Raw genomic sequence first — 22800 nt, forward strand, 5'->3', positions numbered from 1 at the left:
AAGTCTAGTATAAAACAGTTTAATATGACTTTACTTGTTTAAAAAGTTATATATTTGTAATACATATGTGTGAGGCATGTGAATATACAGATATGTAGAAAAGAATTGTCAAAATGTTTATGTACTATATAATATTTTAAATGATCATTTAATCATTCATTCAATATTCATTATTCATTCATTTAACTCTATTAAGTTCTTAATATGTTCTATGCATTATGTTAGGTGCTGGGAAAACTAAAGAGAACAATCCAGTTAATTTAATCCACTAAGTTAACAGTGATTTTGAAAAATGACATCAACCAATATTGGTGAATTTAAGAAGGGGGGCACTTTCATACACTACCGCTGAGAATATATTTTGGTAAAACATTTCTGGAGAGCAATTTAGCACTTTTTATAAAAGCTTTGGAAATATCCATTTCATTTGACCCTACAATTCCATTTTCAGGAATTTATTCTAAAGAGAGGAGTATAGGTGTACACACAAAAAATATGTCAAGCATAAATGAGTTGCTTGGGAAGGGGGTAACCTAAATATTAAACAATAAGGATTTGGTAAATAAAATATCATATATTTATAATACTATTTATAATACTAAGAAGTCGTGTTTAACCTAGAAAATATTTAACACGAAAAAAAGTTCAAAATTCTTTTTAAAAAAGAATGTGATACTAAATTGCTCAGAACTTGAGCAAATCATTTAAGTGATCTGAGTTTCTTACTACATCTGCAAAGTTTAGCTCCTTAAGGACTCTTTCAACTCTTACCTTACCTGAGTCTAGGTACTCATCCTTTCTTCTTTATAAAGAAAATATGTCATCATTGGCAGTCGGTAAATGTTTGGTTAGCAGCTGTTTGCAGAGCTGTCCTCAACTAATTCATGTAATTCATGTAATTCTCACAAAAGAGAAAATACGTGCTTCGGAAGGATATGTCCACTTTTTACCTTAGTCGTCTCATCTTTCAGGCATCGTGCTTGGCTTTGGAGACACAGAAAGACATTAGTGCCCTCAAGAGTTCAAAGTCTGATGAGGGGAACCAACAATAATGATTAAGAGTGATCAATGACAACGAAGCTCTGAAAGACGTGTTATCCAAGAAAGGAAAAGGATTCCAAAGGGGGAAAAAAAACTTGTCCACAAACAAGATACTCAAGAAAGGGTATGGTTGATACACAGAAACGGACCACTATTTGTGGCCTTCCTTGCTGTCCCGTTCTTCTCACACTACACAACACCCCAAATCTCTGAGGACGCTGAAGGAGAGGGGGCTGAGCCGAGCGCACACTAGATCACCGGGAGTCTCAGGTGCATCCGGCCGGACAAGTGAGACACTGGCGGGAATCTGCAACACACAGGTAACTTCATTGAGGTTCCAAGAAAGATGACTTGGTAGCAGCCGCCAGCAGCTCTTAGCTGCCTCAGGCTTGCCTGGCGCAAGGTTTCCCGCCAATCTCAGTTCCTTCATCCTCCGAGGCCCCGCCCACTCCGGAGCCCGTGGAGAGCTTTGAGGGCGGGGAAGCTCTGGAAGCCTATCGATATCTCTGGAATAGACTGCTCTACCCTGCGCAGCCGCCGTCAAAGTCCCGCAGACTTCTTTGTAGATCGCCGAGCGGTAGTTTCGGCAGCGCTCCTTGATCCGCCGGTTCGCAGGAGGCCGCAGCCAGGTTCGCGCCGGAACCATGGTGCGTTGGATTCAGAGCTCAGGCTGGGTTGGGCAGAGGTCGGCTGGCTGGGGCTTGGCGAGCCGCCTCCCCTGTCATCTTTAGAGCGGCCTGGGGCTACGGGGCATGGGAACCTCAGCCGACGGGAGGGTTCCGGCAGTGATTCAGCATCTCCGGCCTGGCCGGGACAGGGGAGGTCGGTTGTCGGTACGGCCTTTCTCCGGGGTTTGTTTCACTTTCCACCCGGCCTTGAACAGTACCTCCTTGGTCTACTGGCCGAGTTCGCCCCTCACGTTCCTTCAGTGGAGTAGATTCCGAGCTGTCCAGAGAGGCCCCTAGTGCTCTGTGTGGAAGAAAGAGGAGAAACAGGGACTTGACTCGAGATCTCCCTGTACTGCCAAGTGGGGACTTGACCTCAGAGATTGGGTTCCTGGACCGCGTTCATTTTCCTGGTGGGTCTGTCTAATATCTCTCCTTGAGCGCTCGATCAGAAAAGGCCCTTTTCAATCACTTTGTCCAGCCACCTAGTTTTACAACTGAGTAAATCGAGGCTGATAGAAGTGATGGAATCATGGTTACAGCACGGAGTTCAGGGCTCCAGTCCTATGTCTGCCATTCCGGCAGTCAGCCTTCTCATCCTCGTGATTGTTCTAAGTATTGTGCTGGTAGACTTGTTTTAATACCGTCTTTAAAGCAGTAATGGATCTGTCGCTGTGGTTATTTGAGTCTACCTCTAACTTCTGGGAACATTCATGTGTTTATTCATTAAATGTAAGTATTTTAAAGGCACTATTTTAAGTGCAGTGAAGGTTCAAAGATAAATCAGATATGTCCCTAATCATAATGTAAGGTAGAAAGGGACATGTTGTTAAAAAACTGTTGGGAATATGTGTTGGGATTTTGGAAGAAAAGATGGAGAAGACTTCAAGAGATAGTCATTTGAGCTAGTTTAAGGCAAAGGAATGCTTTTGACCATTTATTAGGGCCTAGTGTAAGGGAAGAGCATAAGCAGAGATAGGTAGAAGATACGGACACATAGAAACTTTAGCAGTTGACTGAACGGAAAGTGAGAGCTATGGACAGTGGTAGAATTGGAAGTTGGGAAGATAGGTCCCATCTAGATCTGCTCTGCCTTGCCCCACTAGCTCCCTGTCCATCTTGATCTGTTCTCCCTTGCCCTACTAGCTCCCTGGAAATGTAAAACTGGCTTGCTACTAAGTATGGTAGTAATCTTCCAATGAGTCTGCAATAACAGCCTTTCATTAATGTTGGATGGAAGCAGACCAGAGACCATTTTCTAATGATAGAGCTTGTGAAGATTTGGGATTTGTAATGTTCTTGTATTAATCATCTTTTTTCATTTACTTTCAGTTTCGCAACCAATATGACAATGATGTTACTGTTTGGAGCCCTCAGGTGAAATGTTTTATACTGTTTCTATGAAGTGGCTTTTGGTGGCTGCAGTGTGTTTAGAAACTTATGGGATCGTAGGCTATGAGAAAATGGAATATAATCATTTTAGACATTCCTGAAACCTAAATTATTTATCATTAAAGTAAATTTACTAGTTTAAAAAAAAACAGCATTTGAGATTTAACTATGCTGACTTGAGATTTAGGATATCTAAGTTGATTTTAAGTATAGAAAAGGGTCTTGTGTGATGACTGTAAGGTGTGTTGTTTTTCTTCTTTTTAGGGCAGGATTCACCAAATTGAATATGCAATGGAAGCTGTCAAACAAGGTTCAGCCACAGTTGGTCTGAAGTCAAAAACTCATGCAGTGTTAGTTGCATTGAAGGTAAGTAAAGCAATAAACATATCTTCCTCCTTTAGAAAACAACTATCAAATGTAAGTTTCACTTTATAGAAAATAAAATTGTAAACTTGTTCTTATGTCTTTAAAATATCTCTATTTAGAGAGCGCAGTCAGAACTTGCAGCTCATCAGAAAAAAATTCTCCATGTTGATAACCATATTGGTATCTCAATTGCGGGGCTTACTGCTGATGCTAGACTTTTATGGTGAGTATGATCATGAAAAACAAGAGAAAGATCCCTTTTGATTCATAATTGATTGCATTTTTTAAAAAGATCCAGATATTTTAGTAAGTTGTCTGCCAGAGTGTTTATTAGTTAAAATTGTGAATACCTTAGTGGATTTAGGCTTAGGTACTAAGTATTCCATTTCTTGATCCCTGTAGTAGTAACTAACAGAATTAACCATATTAATATTGATGGTTTTGAGAAGTCATTGAATAATGTGATACTTGTTAACAGTGTATATTGTTGATGTTATGTCTAATAAGAATTTGACACTTTTGTTAGGTTTCTAAGGATCAGCTGAACTACCCTTCCTTTCTTTAATACATCAGTATTTGACTTTTTTTGTTTTGTAAAGCTTAATGCTGGATACTGCAAGGTATACAGAGGTGAATCAGACAGAGCTCATCTTCTAGGAACTTAAAATCTAGTAGTATGTCTATAACTATAGCATTTAATACAGTGTCTTTCAGGTAACCTGGAATTGTGTGTATTGGGAGGTGGGAGGTAGTTAGCTGAAGAAATCTCTTAATTCTGTGATTTAATTAGGAAAGAAAGAATATAAACACTAACGACAAACAATAATATTAATGTTTAAAATTTTCAAGTTATCTGATGAGCTCTCTGCTCTCTTAGGTCAGCAGTATAATGATGGCATTATTGGTTTTTTTCAGCTGTTGGAAGTGTAAAATATGTTGCGTTGTCAAACATTTTATTTAACCCGACCTATCCAAAATATTGTCACATCATATGTAATCAATATAAAAACTTTATTAATGAGATATTTTGCATTGTTTTTTTACTAAGTCTTTGAAATTTCATATGCATTTTATGCTTATGGTACATCTCAATTCAGATTAGACACTTTTTCAGTTCTCACTATTCACATGTGATTAGTACCTGCCATATTGGGCAACGCAGCTTTAGACAGCCTTGGGAAATGGACTTAAATGAAAGTAGTGAACAAGCAGCTTGGTTCCTGCAGCCAACATTTGATCATCAGATGTGACATGCACATAAACAATACAAAGCAACATAAAAGTGCATATCCATTTCTTGTTTATCCTCTTGGCTTTAATAGTTAGGCATGAATTTTCTTTTCCCCAGTGTTATACTTGCTTCAGTCTTGTCAGGTTTAACAGTGAGACTCAACAGTCTAGTGTCCAGTATCTCCTCTAGAGTGCTGCTTATGGATAGACATAACTTTGGCAGGAGCATGTTAACAATGTCCTAGTGTGGATTCTGTTTCTTGTAATTGCTCTGTTAGGGAAATTTTTGTCAGCTTTCAAGAAAAAAGCATAGTAGTTATTCTTTTTGCTAGTTCAAGACATGGAATTAAGACAGTCTTGTGGACAGTGGGAAGGGTGAAAGAAGAGAGACTGCTCTTTTTCTCTTGCTCAGCCTTCTCCATAAAGTGCTCTAAGACAAAGGTTAATCTAGAGCTAAGGAACATTTTAGTCATAAACATAGGTAAGAGTGTGGTAAGTTTAAGGTTAGTCACTTTTCAATAACAGAATGCTTTAAATTTAGAAGGAGAGTTAGTATAAAAATGCATCGTTGTGGCCAGGTCTTTATGGTTCCCTTATATGGGTGTAATTCATGTAAATGTCTGGAAGAAAGCAAAAAGAAATCGAATTACTTTATTTAGATTAGAATAACTCTGATTTGAAATTACTGATTTTTCTTGTTTGTTTTGTTTTTTTAGTAATTTTATGCGCCAGGAGTGTTTGGATTCCAGATTTGTATTTGACAGACCTCTTCCTGTGTCTCGTCTTGTATCTCTAATTGGAAGCAGTATCCTTTTTATTTATGCATTTATTTTAGCAATTTTGGCTGTAGACTTTAAAGCATTTTGATACTTAATCCTTATGTTACTTATTAGGAATATGATAATACATAACATAGGTAAGATGGTGAAAACTGTAAAGTTAGTCGCTTTTCAACAACAGAATGTTTAAAATTTAGGAGAGTTGGGAGAAGTTTTACCATGGAAGAATGGGTTCTAAATAAGGAATTGGGTTGCTTTTTTATCAGCCCTTATAGATAAACAATTGATACTTTCCATATATAGATAGCCAAAATTTCAGAAGAACTAAGTACCATTTGTAGAGGAGATTTAAAGTTTTTTATTGGTGATTCTTGATATTCCAAAAAAATCCTTGCCCTTGTATCCAAAATGAATGAGATTCTCTACATCAGAGGAGGTCATTTTGCTAGCGCTCACTTTTGGGTTTGGTGGATAGTCAAACATTTTTTAATACTAGGCCAAAGAAATATTTCTCTGTTTTATTTTCTTATTCCTGTGGCTGACTGTGCAGCAATTAAGAAACCAGCACTCTTTGTTAATAATGTTTAATTTGAAAATAAAGATAGTACTTTATTCCTTGTTAGAACAGGCTTCTTTAACTAGTTTAAGAAACCCAGATACCAACGCAACGATACGGCCGGAGACCATATGGTGTTGGGCTGCTTATTGCTGGTTATGATGTAAGTTCATAGAATATTGTTATACTTTAATGATTTTTTAAAACTGACTAGAAATCTTCTAATTTTTAGCTCAAAGTCAAGAATTATGTACTATATTTTCCTTCTGTTTATAGGATATGGGCCCTCACATTTTCCAAACCTGTCCGTCTGCTAACTATTTTGACTGCAGAGCTATGTCTATTGGAGCCCGTTCTCAATCAGCTCGTACTTACTTGGAGAGACATATGTCAGAGTTTATGGAGTGTAAGTGAAGTCTTTATATAGTGAATAAACACAGTATCTTAAATGAAGAAAACTGTCAGCTTTACAGAAAGAATTTTTTGAAAAATTAAGCCCCTGAAGTGTTTATTATTTCTGTTATATACTAGTTTTTAACTTTCTCTGGCTACCAAAGTAGTTTCAATCACCAGTAGAACTTTTTCAAAACACAACCATGTGTCCCTGACCTTGAGATTCTTTATTCAATTGGTCTGAAGTAAGAGTGCCCCAGCCAGAATTGAGAGCCACTTTACTAGTTACCAGTTGTAAGTTCTGTTTACAACTTCTAGTTTTCTGTGATTCTTATTTTTAGTCCCACAGACACTTCTGCATTAAGTAATGCAAACAAGTAAGAAATCAGTGTAGCTATGGGGGAAAAGGTAAAAGGTGAAAGATGAGGTGATAGGGGAGGTTTTCAAGTGCTTTGCTTATGCAAGGGCCTTGGATTTTAACACATGCTTTTTATGCATCTGTTGAGGTAATCATATGTTTTTTTCTCCCCTTCATTCTATTGTGATGTATTATATTGATTGGCTTTTGAATGTTAAACCAGCTTGCATTGCTGGGATAAATCTCTCTTGGTCATTGTATATAGTATAAATTAATTATATAAAATGTTTATGTAAACATAAATGTTGCTGTGTTTATGGTATTTTGTTTGTTGGTATTTTGTTGAGGGTTTTTTGTGTATGTATTCATAAGGGTAGTGATCCGTAGTTTTACTTTCTTATGATGTCTTTGTGTGGTTTTGGTATCAGAGTAATACTGGCCACATAAAAGGAGTTGGAGATTCCTTTTATAAAGAGCAAATACATTGACTAGCATTCCACAGAATGCATTCTACAAAACTTTGAGCTGTATCATTTGTGAATCAGGATTGTGATTTGGCTTAGCAGAAGAAAAAGTCAAATTTAATAACAAAAATCATGTATCCTCTCATTAAATAAAATAATAGCAATGTTATTGATTACTATTAGAAGATTTTATGGCTAAATATTAAATTTTTTAACTTTTTTTATTATGATATATTTAGTATATGACTAAAACCATAGTTTCAGATTATAGACCTGAAAACTAAAAGAAGCCTAGCATGAAAGTGGAACTAAGGAAGAATTGTTAATTTTTTACATTTAGGCAATTTGAATGAACTGGTTAAGCATGGTCTGCGTGCCTTACGGGAGACACTTCCTGCAGAACAGGACCTAACTACAAAGGTAATATCATGTTTTCCAATTATAGATACTGACATTACAGTTTAATCATTTATTGCATAAATGAAGTAACAGAGGTGTGTATACTTACAGTTCTTTAATTTAGGAGATAGTTGCCTTGGCTTGTTCTTTCTCTCTAAGCTATTCACTAAATGACTGATTTTGAAATGAGTTTTAAACATTTCTTTTTTGTATAAAGCAATAAAACCAGTAAGTCTGATGTAGAATGTCCTTCATTTCTTCAAGAGGTAGGAATCTCTTCGTATTATTAATTCAGTTAACAAATATACTAATTGAGCCCCTACCACATGCTGGTACTAGGCATTGAGAATGTATAGTAAACATAACAGACATCTTTGCATTCCTGGAACGTACATCCAAGTGGGGGAAGATAGACAATATAGCCACAAGTAAGTTATAGGGTATATTAGAAGGTGATGAATGCTATTGAAAAAATAAAACAAATTAAGAGGAGAAAGAATGACTAGTAGGATGTAGGAAGCGGGTGTGGTGGGTATAATTTAAAATAGAGTGATCAAGGATAGCCTCATTGAGAAAGTGAAATTTGAGGGAAAAATCTAAAGGAAGTGAGTGAGTATGAGCCATTCAGATGTCTGAAGCAGTATTTTTCCAAGGAATATAAGTACAAAAGCTCTGAGTCCAGAATGTTCCTCATATTCAAAGCAAAAAGGCCACTAGTGTTGGAGTCAGGGATCAAGAGGAAGAGAAAGAATGAAGTCAGAGAGGTAATAGAGACCAAATTGTTTATGTCCTATAAACCATTGTGGGTATTTTGGATTTTACTCTGAGTGAGCTGTTAAGAGTTTGAGCAGAGGAATACAATGATTTGATTTAGGTGTTTTTTGTTTTCTTTTGTTTTTTATGGTTTTTTTTTTTTTTTTTAATGGGGGGAGGTAGTTAGGTTTATTTATTTTTTAATGGAGGTACTGGGTATTGAACCCAGGACTTCATGTATACTAGGTATGCACTCTACCACTGAGATAAACCCTCCCCCTTGATTTAGGTTTTAAAAGAGTCACTGGTTGCTGTTTTGAGAACAGATTGTAGTAGGGGCATGGGTAAATAGAAATAGTCTTAAAGCTATTACAGTTAGTCAGGTGAGAGATTGTGGCGGATCAGAGCAGAGTCATAGAATTGGAGATGATGAGAAGTGGTTTAATTTTGGGTATATTTTGAAATTAGAATTTTAAAAGTTTGCTAACAAATTGGTTGTGGGGGTGTGAGCTTTAAAAAAAAAATGCCTTCAGGATTTTTGGCCTGATTAAAGGAAGGACAGATTTATGATTTATTGAGATGGGTAAGAGAGCTGGAGGAACAGGTTTTGGGATAGGGGTTGTGGAGGAAGATCAGGCAGTTAGGACATACAGAATTGAAAATGCCTCTTGTTTGTCCATTTGGTGATACAGAGTAAGCAGTTATCAGATTTGCACCCCTTAGAGTTTGGTGGAGAGTGGTCTATTCTGGAGTTACTAATTTTGGAGTCTTTGTGTAGAAGTGGCATTTAGAGATTGGCCTGGATTAGATTCCTAAAGGAATCGAATAGTTAGACAAGCAGTTTGAAGACTTGACCGGGGCACTTACCCTTTAGAGAGTGGGAGGTAAGTAGCAAAGGAGTCAGCAAAAGGGACTGAGAAAGATGACCAGGGAGATAGGAGGAAAACTTGGAAAATTAGGCATTCTTAAAAGCAAACTACAGTCATTCCTCAGAATCTGTGGAGTATTAGTTTCAGGACCCCTCTTGGATACCAAAATCCATGGATGCTCAAGTCCCTTGTATAAAATGGCTTAGTGTTCGCATTTAACCTATGCACATCCTCCTGTGTACTTGAAGTCATCTCTAGATTACTTTTATACCTGATACAATGTAAGTGCATATAAATAGTTGTAAATGCAAATGTAAATGTTATGTAAATAGTTGCCAGTGCAAAACAAATTCAGTTTCTGCTTTTTGGAGCTTTCTGGAATTTTTTGTCCCCCCCCCCCACCTAATATTTCTATTCCATGGTTGGTTGAATCTGAGGATGCAGAACCCACAGATGAGGGGGAGAGGGCAACTGTCTTTGAAAGAGAAGAGAATGAAAAATTGCCAATAGATCATGGAAGATGTGGATTGAGAATTAACCATTAGATTAGCAATCATGTTTCTGGGACTTGACTAGACAGTCTTAATGGAATGAGTGGGCAAAAGCCTGATAGGAATGGAATCAGGAGAAAATGAGAGAAGAGAAATTGGAGGCAGCTCTTTGGAGGAGATTTTCTGTTGTGGGTCTAGAGAAATGGGGTGGTGGCTGGAAGAGACTAGTGAAAAAAGGATTTTTTGTTTAAATTGTTTTAAGATGGGAAAAATTAGAGCATGTTGGTTGCATGGTTATAAGAATAAAGAAGTATAAAGAAAAACACTTATATAGGTTAAAAATCAGAAAAACTGCTGGACCAGTTTCCTTAAATAGCACACAGTTGAAAAGGTAAGCCTTAGAGAGGAAATTGGACTATTCATTCCCAGTAACAGAAAAGGAGAGAACTTAGGGACAGATACAGGAAAGAGTGGATACTGTGGGAGCTTGAAAATATTCTTATCTGATTGCTTCTATTTTCTCAGTGAAATAGAGTGAGGTTTTGAGCTGCAAGGACAGTTGAGAATAGAAAGAGTTGTCCAAGGAGGGGGAGACTGAATGATCTAGGGACCCGTATGGGACAATGGAGGCACCACTAAAGGCCTTGAGGTTAATTATCATTAACTAAAGTGGTATTGGTCAGCATAATATAAAATCCATTTTGTTATGATGATTGGATAATTAATATTTAATATGTATATGAAGACTTTATAGCCTATATAATCTTTTTAAGCAATTTTTCCTATTACTAAAATAATAATTCTTTCAAAAAATTAAGAAAGTAGATTAAACTGTTTTTATTTAAAATACCTATGATGCCATCACTTCAATATGACTATCTTTTAAAATTTGGGTATACAGCTGACTGTTAACATTTACAGCTTGGAAAAATTTGCTCAGGTATCTGGCTTCCTGATTTCGTATTTTTTACTGAATCATAGAGAATGCCCTATGTATCCTTAATGTCCTAAGTTTTCACTAAAATTTTAATCTTACAGCAACTGTTTTGCACTGGTTAGCATTCACTGAACATTTTTAAGAATTGCTCTTTAATTTTTCCATGTAGAACTTAGTTCCAAGCTCCCACCAAATTCACCACTTTAGAACTCAAAACTTATTTCCCTAAGAACCATCATGTCTTAATTTACATAAGGAACAAATTTGAGTATTTCTTAGAAGTTAGGCTTGCTTCCTAGCTAAGTGGTTTGTTCCCTCACACTGGTCTTCACATTCCCATTATGAACCAAGTTGCAAATTTAAGTCTCAATCAAGTGCTATATAAATTTTTATTCTGATTTTTCCACACAACATTTTATCATAAGCATTTTTCCAACCTAAATTCTATTGACTTTTAATTTCTATCTTTTCTCCCCTGCAGAATGTTTCCATTGGAATTGTTGGTAAAGACTTAGAGTTTACGATTTATGATGATGATGATGTGTCTCCATTCCTGGAAGGTCTTGAAGAAAGACCACAGAGAAAGGCACAGGTATGTAACTAATTTAACCAAGAGGCTTTAGTTCTGTCGTAAATTGCTGTTCCTACCACAACTGTGTAAATCTTCCATTTTTCTCTTTAATTATTGAGATAGGCTTATAATTCATATGGCAGTAGGAAAACTAAGAACTGAGTACAGTAAAATACCAAGGGGTTAGTGACCTCCAGAAACACAGAAAGGATGATTTGGTTATCTACTGTAGTTTCTCAATTCTGTGGGTTGACAGGCTCAGCTAGATGGTTCTTTTGCTTATCTCACTTGGGGTCTCTCAAACATGCAGTCAGTTGAGGAGCTGGGGCTGGAACATCCAAGATGGCTTTACTTACATGTCTTCTTTACTCACTCTAGCTAAGTATCTTCGAGGGACAGCTTGAAGGGTGTTCTCTGTTAGGATGGCTGGGCCTCTGTTCATGTAGTCTCAGGGCCTTTCCTTCACCAGAATCTCTCTAGCAGGGTAGCAGGTCACAGGTTGCAAACATTTAAAAGCTCAGAAGTGCAACCTGCCAGGCATTCTTAAGGCTGAGGCCTAGAACTTGCACAGCGTTACTTCTGCGTATTCTGTTAAAGTAAGTCATAGGGCCAGCCAAGATTCTGCAGGAGTGAGGACAGAGAGAAAATTCATTGAGGACCAGCTTTAGAAACCAAGTTGGCTTTTCACAAATATTGAGAAAAGAATCCAAGTTAAACACTGGTCTTTTTTTGTTGGATGTTTAGAATACAAATTTGCTCTTCATAAATGCTTATATGATAGCTGTGTAATTGAAAAGAAAGTATCCTGTACAGAAATTTAGTCTACAACATGAATTTTTTTCCAACTTGGAAAGGATATTGTTAGTATTATTTGGAGAAGCAAGATTTGCATTATTTAATTACTATTTTTAAGAACCAGAGCTGTTGGGAAGAATGTAGTAGAATGCCACACAGCCGGTTTGTTTGATTATATTTTTGCTGTGTTTATCAGTGCTAAAGAGGAAAAGAATGTCTAAAATGTGCCGATTGTATTTTAGGGCTAGTAGTGATAATAAAAGGAAAGCCTTTATTCTTGAGCAAGTCAAAGTATAATGAAATGCTGAATTGTTCAGTGATGCTTAGATTTTCAGAACTGTAAAATTATATCTTATATTTTAAAAACCTTGTTCAGAAATTTTAACAGGACAGTGAACTAAAATTGAATATCTAAAATATCTCCTCCTTTTTTTATACATTTTTTATAATGTAATATCTGTGATTAAAAGTATATGTTGGTCAAGTGTTCATTTTTACATTTTCTTTTTCCTTCCTCTCTTAAGCCTGCTCAACCTGCTGATGAACCTGCAGAAAAGGCTGATGAACCAATGGAACATTAAATGATAGATCAGTCTATATATGGATTATCAAACATGTAAGAATGCAGGAATACATACTGAGGACAGTAATCTATACTTTGAACCAAAAGATGCAGAATGGTGGAATGGTATGTTTTAGCAATCAGTCCAGAAGTGAGTTTTTTCCAAGCAACTTTACTGAAACCATACAATGGGGTGCATTTTTCTTTAAGAGGGTCTATATAATCATTTTCTAGAAAGTATAGCTATCTGTACTAATGTTTTTATATGGAGAACATAGTGTCTTTGTGGTTTTAAAGACAACTGTGAAATAAAATTGTTTTACCTGCTGATGTATTGGGTTTTTGTTTCTTAAGTAACTTCAACTGTAAATAGTAGTCTGAGATTCCAACTGTGTCATCATGTGTGGTCATCATGTTTTCCAAATTAAATTGTCTTGTATTTTGTGACAGGAGAAATAATACCTCTTATCTATAACAACCTTATAGTAATTCCCCAATGTATAGACTGCCTGCATGAGAATCCATGGTGATTTGGTTCAGAATACAAATTTCAGTATTCAACCTTGGATATTCTGATTAAAACCTAAGAAACCACCACTTTCTAACAATAGTGGTAAGATTAATTTATGAGTGATTTTTCTTTCCGTCCAGCAGATGGCAGTAGTACCATCTGTGGTCTCAGTGTAGGGAATTTTTGCAAAAATAACAAAAGGGAAATTTTAATCCCAAACCATCATTTCTTCTTATTCTGCCCAGCCCCACTCCAGCATAATCTTTAGGCTGCCTCAGTTATTCCTCTGAGCTGTGTATGTAGATACAGCAGTACAATTTTTATCTTAGGTCATGCAAAATGAAATTAGAAGACATTTGATTTATTTTCTGTCTGGAAGATCTGTCTAGTGATGTTAATGCAGTGTTAAAATCTCTGGCAATAGAAGACATTTGATTTAAAAAACAAAGCCTATAATCCAGAATTTTGCTGCTAAGAAGCCTAGAGGAGTTAATTTTACTTTCTGAGATTCCTAACTTTCTAGAGAGGAACAGTTCCTTTATAGGTAGGGAACTTGGATTTTAGACCTAATTCTACTATTAGCTGCTGTTGGCTTTAAGGAAGTTATTTAGCCCTGTTTTAAGGAAATTCTTTGGAGAATTATGAAATTTAAGGGGGAGGACTTATGTGAAACTTAGTAGGATTAAATCTCTCTTGTGACTTCTTGAAGGGAGAATGGTAAGAGAAACTCTGGCCACCTTGTTGAAAGAAAGACCTCTGACTAAATATAGGAAAGTGGAGATGTTGGTCTCCACTCTGAAAATAATCTTGAATCTGCCATTTGAGTGTGGGATGAGGCCATACGTACCATTTGACCTACAATGGAGTTGCATCCAGCACCTGTAACTCACAAACACAGATCAGTGAAAGAGGGAGTCCTTCCACCTGCCTTCAGACTCAGTAGGAGCATGAGTGGGAAATTTCATAATCTGTTGTTTCCTCAGGCAGATTTTGCCCTGTGACTTTCACTGTGTGAACCTCTGTTTTTGTTGAATGATTTTATTGTTTATATGTGTGTGTGTGTGTGTGTGTGTGTGTGTAATTTCTGTACCTGTTCCTTAAATATAAACCAATTACTGACTGGCACTCAGCTGAGAAAAAAATTAAAATTTTAGTAATTTTTTCAATATGTAATTTTAGTCTTACACACTGACTTTAGAACTTAAAATCCTCCCCACAGCAGTAAGATTCAGCTCCACTCTGTACAGAGTTCATTGTGATACCTTTTCATGTTTTGTCTTGTGCTTTATACTTGGTCATTCTGTTTGTGTTAAACAATAAAACTCCTAGTAATGTCCTTTCATAAAACCTATCACTTTGATAAAAAGATAACATTAATTCACTTGGAATTTATTAGGCATAAATTTATATGTGCAACTTTGAAGAACTGGTATAGTTAAAAATAAGAGGCAGTAAAGTAGGTGACAGGATTCAGTTTCTCACCCCAGTTTTTTCAGTGCTTAACCATTTTGAGTTTTTGGGCAAGTCCCTTTTCTCTAGGCCTTGATTTCTTAGACATATAAATTTTTGATTCTTGGTATATTGTTCTCAAATAATTTATAAATTAAAAAGTATTCAAAATGGTATAATTACATGCTAGAGTAAAAATAAGTTCCAAGACAAAGTGCCTGTTATGAGAAGTGAGGAAGAATTGAGCTATAAGATCCTGATAATCTGTTCAACAAGTTCTGTATTTAAGAATATACAGTAATTTAGACTGCTAATGACTATTTCAGTGCACATCCAAACTGTTGAGCTTTCTTACTGCTAAGTCTAGCTTTTATGCATTTTGGGGCCTCATTTCATGCTGATAGGTTGTCACTCCTTGATAAGTGGGCTTGGAAACCAGGTAACTGCATTTGTGAAAATTCCATATTAAAAATGGAGATAGGAAAAAAAAATGAAGATAGAACTTATGGTTACCAGGGGAGTAAGGGGGTGTGGAGGGATAAAGTGGGACTTCGGGGTTTGCAGATAATATTATATACAAAATAGATTAACAATGAGGCCATACTGTATAGCATAGAGAATTATGTAATAACCTATAATGAAAAAATATGAAAAGGAATATATAGTAGTGAATCACTATGCTGTACACTAGAATTAATACAACATAGTAAACTGAGTATAATTTAAAAAAAGACAGAAATGGAACAGTTGTACACACAGTTTGGGTTGATCTCAAGGGAATTATGCTGAGTGAAAAAAAGCCAATCTCAAAAGGTTACATTGTATAATTTATGTTACATCCTTGAGATGACAAAGTTATGGAGATGAAGAACAGGTTAGTAGTTGCCAAGGGTTAGGGAGGGAAGTGACCATTACTATAAAAGGATAGGAGAGAGCTTTGTAATGGAATTGTTCTGTATCTTGACTAGGATGATTGCATGAAATAAACATAGTAAAATTGCCTATAACTAAATATACAGTGCACATAAAACTGCTGAAATCTGAATAAGAACCAGTGAATTGTATCAATGTTAATTTCCTGGATTTGATATTGTACTGTAATTATGCAAGATTTTACCATTGGGAGAAACTAGGTAAAGAGTATATAGAGGATCTCTGTATTTATGTCACTTTATAATTATCTGAAGACAAATAGCTTTAATAAAATGAATGTACAGGATTTGAAGAGCATGTGGCCTATGAGATCTATTTTGGGTTCTCAAAGAATTTGTTTTTTGCTTGATGTTTCCAAAAAAAAGAAACCTTAAAAGAGCTGGATTCTAAATAGATGAGGCATTACTTGTGTTCTATCTCCCTAATTGGGGTGAGCCTGTTAAGGTCAGGTTCTGTCAAACTTTTTGTATTGACGGTATTTTGCTTAAGGCTTCAAATAAAATTTTTATTAATAATTGGCCAGAAAACCCTTTTTTGGGGGGGTAGGGGAGATAGGGATATGTAACTTAAGTGGACAAAACCACAGCTACTGTGGCGGATTGTAGCAGTAACAGGGCTTTGGAGATAGGTAAAATCCTTTAAAACTGACTGTCAGTCTACCTTTACGCATAAAAATGTTTTAATCTTGCTGCTTGTAAAGGATCATGAAAGGGACCGTGACTAATTGAAGACCAGAAGTCATACCAGTGCGACTTTGATGTTCAAGCAACTCCACACTAACTACAGAGGCAGAGATTCAGACTATGGCCTTAAGAACTGAAATGGATCGTCAGATAATCCAGTGTCTCTTATCAGAAGAACTTAAGTTACTTTCTCAAATAGCATTTAGCTTATTAGTGGATGAGCAGAAAAGGGCTTCCAGGTCTCAGTCTAGCGTTCTTTTCCACTGGGCCACACAGTCCTGTAAAATGTTCCCCCCCCCCCCCCCTCTTCTCCAAGCACTTCCTCTCCTTGGCTGTTTCAGTTCCTGGAAGAAAAAAACCAATTTCTAGTTAACTTTTAAATGACTACAGCGCTTAATTCAGGCTTGCAGGGAAAAAGTAATAAATATATGTTTCCAGTCCCCTTTGCGGCCTAAACCAGCAGCAGACCAAAGAGGAAGAAACTCAGCTCCTTTTTAATTAGAAAACTGTTGAAACATACTTGCGGCGCGCAGGCGCAGGTCGGAGGAGGCATGTCCTGTCTGAGTTGCCGTAGGGGCTAGGTGGCTGTGGCCTCGGCCGTCTCCCCACCCCCTTCCACGTCAGCCAAGGACTCTGCGGAGCCGCCGCTGTTGCTGCGGGTCGGAGCCGGAGTAGACGGGCCCGCTGTTGCCCCAGCTGCAGCCCCTCGGAGTCAGGTAGCGGGCCACAAGCCCCCAATCCCTGAGGCTTATGCTGGGCTGGGCTGAGTCGGAGGAATTGGCTCTAGCGGGAAGATTCGGAAGGGGAGCGACTAGGCCGCTAACGTCCGGGCCTGGCGAAGAGGAACGCGGGGCTGGGAAGCTCTGAGTCCGACGCCCCATCCCGGCCTGCATACTGGGCAGGGGTCTTCTCACTCCCAGGCCCCCGGGCCTCTCCATTCTGGGCCGGGGCTTGCTTGCTTGCTTGCTTGCTTGCTTGCTTGCTTGCTTGCTTGCTTGCTTGCCGGGGAAAGGGCGTGGAGGTACAGAGTACCGTTTGAGAGACGCACGTTCACAAGTTCGGGTCCCACAGATGAACTCGATAAAGCTCTTTAAGGTTTTCAGCAGCGTATTCGTGCACGGGGGTCTCTTAACGTTAGCGGTTCATTTTGTATATTATGTTTAAAATCACTTTTGTAACGTCATGGGGTGACACTGTCACTATATTGTCACTGTATTTAATTCTACAGTACTGCATTCTAAACCCTGGGCGGGGTTGTGGGGTGGGAGGTGATGTACCTTAGGCCAAGGCTGACAAGTGTGTGCGTGTGTGTGTTTGTGTTTTAATTATATCAGGATCTATTTTTATGGGACACAATATAGATTGACCCTCCTCTTCTAATACTTAAAAATTCATAAGCCAAACTGAATGATTTTTAGACAGGAAATATCACAATAGCTACTGGTTGTGGTTTTGGGTTTTCACTTGTAATGATATCGTTGCATTTATTTTTCTAGATTTTTTGGCATCTGTTATCTTTAAGTCTTGCCTCAAGGGTTGGCAATAACCGGAAACCATGACGGCTGCCGAGAACGTATGCTATACGTTAATTAATGTGCCAATGGATTCAGAACCACCGTCTGAAATTAGCTTAAAAAATGATCTAGGTAAACTTTGATAATATTTTGAGAATGAAATGAAAATAAAAAGCTCATTTGCTTTTCCAGTTTCTTTGTAATTAGAAATGCTTAACTTTTGTCTAAATTTTTTTTTCTTTAGTCTCTTCAATAGAGTTTTGTCTTATTAAAAACGAAAATTTATTACCTTTAGATTGTAGTATTGGTTTTTGGAAATAAAATAACATCTCAGTTTAGCTTATAACATGATGGGGTGGAGCTAATGAAATGTAATGGTTTAGTTTTTAGATATTTCTCAAAATAACGTAATGGCTTGTTTAACTGTAGCTGACAATTCTAAGTAAGGAACAGGTATTTAAATGTTTTAGTTCCTCTGTGCAGTTAGCTTCGTATTACCTGTACAACCAAAAGAACTTTGTTCGTTGGTTTCACCACATGTTGTACAAATGAAGTCAACACTGGAATGCGTGTATATTTTCCAGAAAAATTTAAACTTTTTAAAGCATTTTTGCAAAGAAGAAAACAAAAACTATATTTATGAATTTTAAAAGTGTATACTGTGTCTCCTTTCTGTGAGTGATTATGTCAAGAAAAATTTTTTAAGTAATGCACATTCCAAAATAATAATTCTTGTTTAATGGAACTACTAAAAATAAATTTAACCTAAACTGGTAATTACTGTTTAAAACAGAGCAGGAAGAAAATTATGCTTCAGATCCTGAGAGGATCTTTTAGAAGATAGCTTGCAGTTTAAAAGGAGACAGTATTTTACTTGAATATTCCCACCTCTCAATCAGCAGTAATGGAATACCTCCTGATTTTAGGTTACTTAATATTAGGTTTCTATTGGGGTTTATTTTGAGAGAAGGAAAAGGAAAACTTTTTTAATAGCATTTAAACTGATGTCCTTAGTTTACAAAAGCTGCATGTACTGTACTGCTTTTTTTTTTTCATAGTTGTATAAGATAGTAGAATGGAATGCAAATTAATGAATAAACTTTCAATACTGTTTTTTTCTTATAATTAAAAAGTTTTCATTTAAAAATCTCCAAAATACTTAAGTTTATTGCTGGGAAGGTAAAGAACAAAACCTGTCCTTAATTATAAAAATATCCTTTTCTTAACCTTCCCACCACCTACCAATAAATAAATAAGTAGTCTTGAATTTTATGTGTATTTTTTACTTTATCTCAAAAGGGTTGAGATTAGAAAAAGTTTAGAAGTAGTTTCCAATTTGAATGACAAATAACTTTTGTTCTCTTTACCTACAATTTTCTTTACCTTTAATCATTGGATATGAGCCCTGATGAGTATATATTCCCTGGAGTAGAAAGTACTTAGTATATTTTGGTGAACTGAATTGATACTTGAAATTTTTCGTATTTTTGAAGTTCTGAAAATTTTTAAGATGTGGAAAGAAGCATTCGTCACCTTAATTTGAATTGTTAGAATAAATGGAAATTGAAGTGGAGGGGCCTGAAGTAAATGGTGTCAATATTTTACAAGTTTGCTAATAAACTTACTTTTGAAACTTTTTAACCTTTAGTTATAAGTGGCCTTTTATCCTGCTAAACTTTTAGGATTTGCTAATTTGTGACTAGTAGCCCAGAACTGGAACAAAAAGAAACCATCAGCATTTTAGTAATAAACTTTTATGCCTTTTGGACCTTGTGTCCTTTACATGATCAAATGGATGAGAAGGAAAAAAAATTTTTTTTTAATTTACAAAAGAAACTTTGGGACAAAGAGAGGAAAACCTGTTTAGGCTCAGTGAGTACAACTTTAGCCACTTAGAACTTTGCCTGGTCTGTCTTATTTCATGGTTTTGTAGTATTTTCATCTTTCCTGATGCTTTATTTTTGTCACCCTCACAGACTTAAAAACTGAAGTTTTGTCCAGACTGATACTTTATCCTTTTACATTTGTTCATTTCTTGATTTGATATGACACACAACAGTTTTTTTTTTTAAATATGTGGCAGAAGATATAATAATCTGAAGCGTGGAGAGATATGTGAGAAGTTAGTCCATTTTAAACAAAAATATGTTCCCTTGTGGGATAAATTTGGCAATAACCCTCACTATGTTCGCACTCCAAATACCTGAGGATATTCTCTATTCTGCAACGTGTTAAAAATACCATATCAAGTTAGTAACAGATGTATAGCCTTTGGTGGATAGTAAGAACTTTTGATTTACTTAGTAAAATTCTTCTGAAGCTTAAATCCTTCCTATAACTTCACCAACTAGTCATTCAGAGTCTGTGTCTCTTTGGTATATCAAAATATATACAAGGAACTATTTAATAGTCACATATGTTCAAATTGTTGAAAATTTACTTCTGGTTTTTTTCCTCTTGATTATTAAAGACTTTTGTCATCCCTCTACATCCTTCCCTCTCTTAGATGTTTATTTTTATGATCTAAACAATTGTAGTAGCAGTGTGTTTGTCTCGTATTTCTACCTTAAATTTTGGATCCAAAGGATATTTAATATATACCATAAATTCATCAGTATTCAGGGTGCTTGTCTTTATATTTCTACCTTTGAATTTTGGATCCAAAAGATTTTTACCATAAATTCTTAAGTATGCAGTGATAATGATGTGAAATTATAGATTGCTTCACATAGCACATAGCAGATATTTTTAGGCTAAGTATCAGTAAACTAGCATTTTATCTTAAATGTATATGTAATCTTTAACTCTAAATAATGGTCACTAATCCAGTATATTTTAACTTTCTTCCAGTTTTTTTAGGTAATTTTTTTTCCTGTTTTATGTTTATTGAATGATTCTTTAAATTCTGTAGTGCATCACAGTTTTCAAAAGTTTCACACATAATTTCAATAATCGTATAATAAACCTTTCTTTTCCCTACCCCTGTATTGCCCCTCCCCCTTTCCTCTCCCCAGTGGTGACCACTAGTTTGTTCTCTGTATTTATGAGTCTGCTTCTTTTTTGTTTTATTCACTAGTTTGTTGTATTTTTTAAATTCCACGTGTAAGTGATACCATAAAGTATTCGTCTTTGTCTTATTTCACTAAGCATAATACCCTCTAAGTCCATCCATGTTGCTGCATATGGCAAAATTTTCATTCTTTTTTATGGCTGAGTAGTATTCCATGGTATATATTTATATGCTGCATCTTCTTTATCCATTCATCTGTTGATGGACATTTAGGTTTCTTCCATGTCTTGACAATTGTAAATAATGCTGCAATGAACATTGAAGTGCATGTATCTTTGAATTAGAGTTTCTGATTTTTTTGGATATGTACCCAGGAGTGAAATTGCTGCATCATATGGTAGTTCTATTTTTAGTTTTTTTGAAAAACCTCCAACCTATTTTCTACAGTGGCTGTATCAGTTTACATTCCCACCTAGGTAATTTATTAAGAAAGATTCTAAAGCTTTATAGCCTGTAGAAATGTGATAAGATTTTGTGATTAATCTAGTCTATTAATTCCCAACCTTTTTGAATTTGGGGTTCTTCCTAATGTTGAAAACATGTCACTGATACCCACCCCAACATCCCTTGATAGTGATTGTAACTTCAATTGAGAAAATACACACTGAATAAGCTACTGTGAATTGAGAAGTACTTAAATTTTGAAAAATAGTTACATGTGTGTTTGAGATATACATTTTTTGGTATACCTGTAGATTCATACCCTCTGCATTAACTCCATAGGTTAGGAACCAAAGATCTATTCAGTGCCTATGCATCATGTGTAAAGAATCATGAGGTTCAGAGGTAAATGACTTGTATAAAGTCATATAGCTTGTTTTTGGCAGAGCCAGGTGGAGAACTCTTGTCATTTGGGTTAGTACCTTTATTAACATTGCCACTGATAAAGTGAGAAAATATTTTATTTTGCTAATTGCTTTTAAATTTTTCTGAAGAGTTTTTTTTTAAATAATTTTGTGCTTTTTTTTTTTTGAATTTTTGAATCAGAAAAAGGAGATGTGAAGTCAAAGACTGAAGCTTTGAAGAAAGTAATCATTATGATTCTAAATGGTGAAAAGCTTCCTGGGCTTCTGATGACCATCATTCGCTTTGTGCTACCTCTCCAGGATCACACCATCAAAAAATTACTTCTGGTATTTTGGGAGATTGTTCCTAAAACAACTCCAGACGGGAGACTTTTACATGAAATGATCCTTGTATGTGATGCATATAGAAAGGTAAACCAAACCCTAACTATTTCTGAATATTGCTTTAATTTAAAATAATTGTAAACTTGATGGAATGGGCTTTGTTTTAACTTTTTTAAACTAAATCTTGGATTAGATGTTAGTTGTAGATATTTGGAACTAAAGTTGTGAAAAATTGTGTCATTACTCTTCACATATTTTCCATGCATTTTTATGTGTTATTAATAAAAACAGTGACATATAGAATATAAGACATTGATGTGATAAGTAAAAATTGCTTTAATCAATAGAAATCTGATGGAAACTGTATAATAATCTAAGTCTTTTTCCTCAAATCTACTTTCTGGTTTTTTTTTAATTTGAAAATTTAGTATTTAAAAATTACATATTTTTTAAAATGCTGGAGCTCAACATTTCATATTTAAATTTTTTATCAGGATCTTCAGCATCCTAATGAATTTATTCGAGGATCTACTCTTCGTTTTCTTTGCAAATTGAAAGAGGCAGAATTGCTGGAACCTTTAATGCCAGCTATCCGCGCTTGTTTGGAGCACCGACACAGCTATGTTAGAAGAAATGCCGTTTTGGCCATCTATACTATCTATAGGTAAATAATGGTTCTTCTTTGTCTTAGCCCTGTGGGTATTGTTTAGTCTTTTAGACTAGGGATTCCGAAGTGATTCAGTGCAGATTATGTGTAGCTTGCAAATATGCTTTATTTAGCCTGAACATTTTTTCCTTATTATCATTAAGTTGTTAACATTGAAAAGTCAAAAGATGTGGCAACACTGGGTCCTGTTTTCTGCATGACACAGTCTGCTGAAAGTGAATG

The 22800-nt window shown here is 35.9% G+C and overlaps 2 protein-coding genes across 5 annotated transcripts in view; both read left to right on the forward strand.

Annotated features, from left to right (window-relative positions):
- The first annotated feature begins 1536 nt into the window (after positions 1-1536).
- Positions 1537-12949, forward strand: PSMA1 (proteasome 20S subunit alpha 1). 2 transcript variants are annotated; one of them, XM_010977245.3, is made up of 10 exons: positions 1537-1688; positions 3039-3083; positions 3363-3464; positions 3584-3687; positions 5411-5499; positions 6122-6192; positions 6306-6435; positions 7585-7664; positions 11175-11285; positions 12584-12949. In XM_010977245.3, exons 1-10 carry the CDS (start codon positions 1686-1688, stop codon positions 12638-12640), a joined length of 792 nt encoding a protein of 263 aa, XP_010975547.1. In that variant the 5' UTR covers positions 1537-1685; the 3' UTR covers positions 12641-12949. The 2 variants fall into 2 exon arrangements, with proteins under 2 accessions (XP_010975547.1, XP_064348621.1); XM_064492551.1 differs by lacking the exon at positions 1537-1688 and adding an exon at positions 1841-2119.
- A 3809-nt stretch (positions 12950-16758) lies between these two features.
- Positions 16759-22800, forward strand: part of COPB1 (COPI coat complex subunit beta 1) — a 38239-nt gene continuing 32197 nt past the window's right edge. For 2 of the 3 annotated variants that reach the window (XM_064492552.1, XM_010977246.3), the window contains exons 1-4: positions 16760-16913; positions 17694-17843; positions 21769-21998; positions 22406-22575. In XM_064492552.1, coding sequence (XP_064348622.1) covers positions 17753-17843; positions 21769-21998; positions 22406-22575 — 491 coding nt within the window. In that variant the 5' untranslated portion in view covers positions 16760-16913; positions 17694-17752. Of the gene's footprint in view, positions 16914-17693; positions 17844-21768; positions 21999-22405; positions 22576-22800 lie in introns of all 3 variants that reach the window. The other variant, XM_064492553.1, reaches the window with a different exon arrangement.

Source organism: Camelus dromedarius, chromosome 12 (assembly GCF_036321535.1).
Source record: "Camelus dromedarius isolate mCamDro1 chromosome 12, mCamDro1.pat, whole genome shotgun sequence".
Taxonomy (NCBI): Eukaryota; Metazoa; Chordata; class Mammalia; order Artiodactyla; family Camelidae; genus Camelus; species Camelus dromedarius.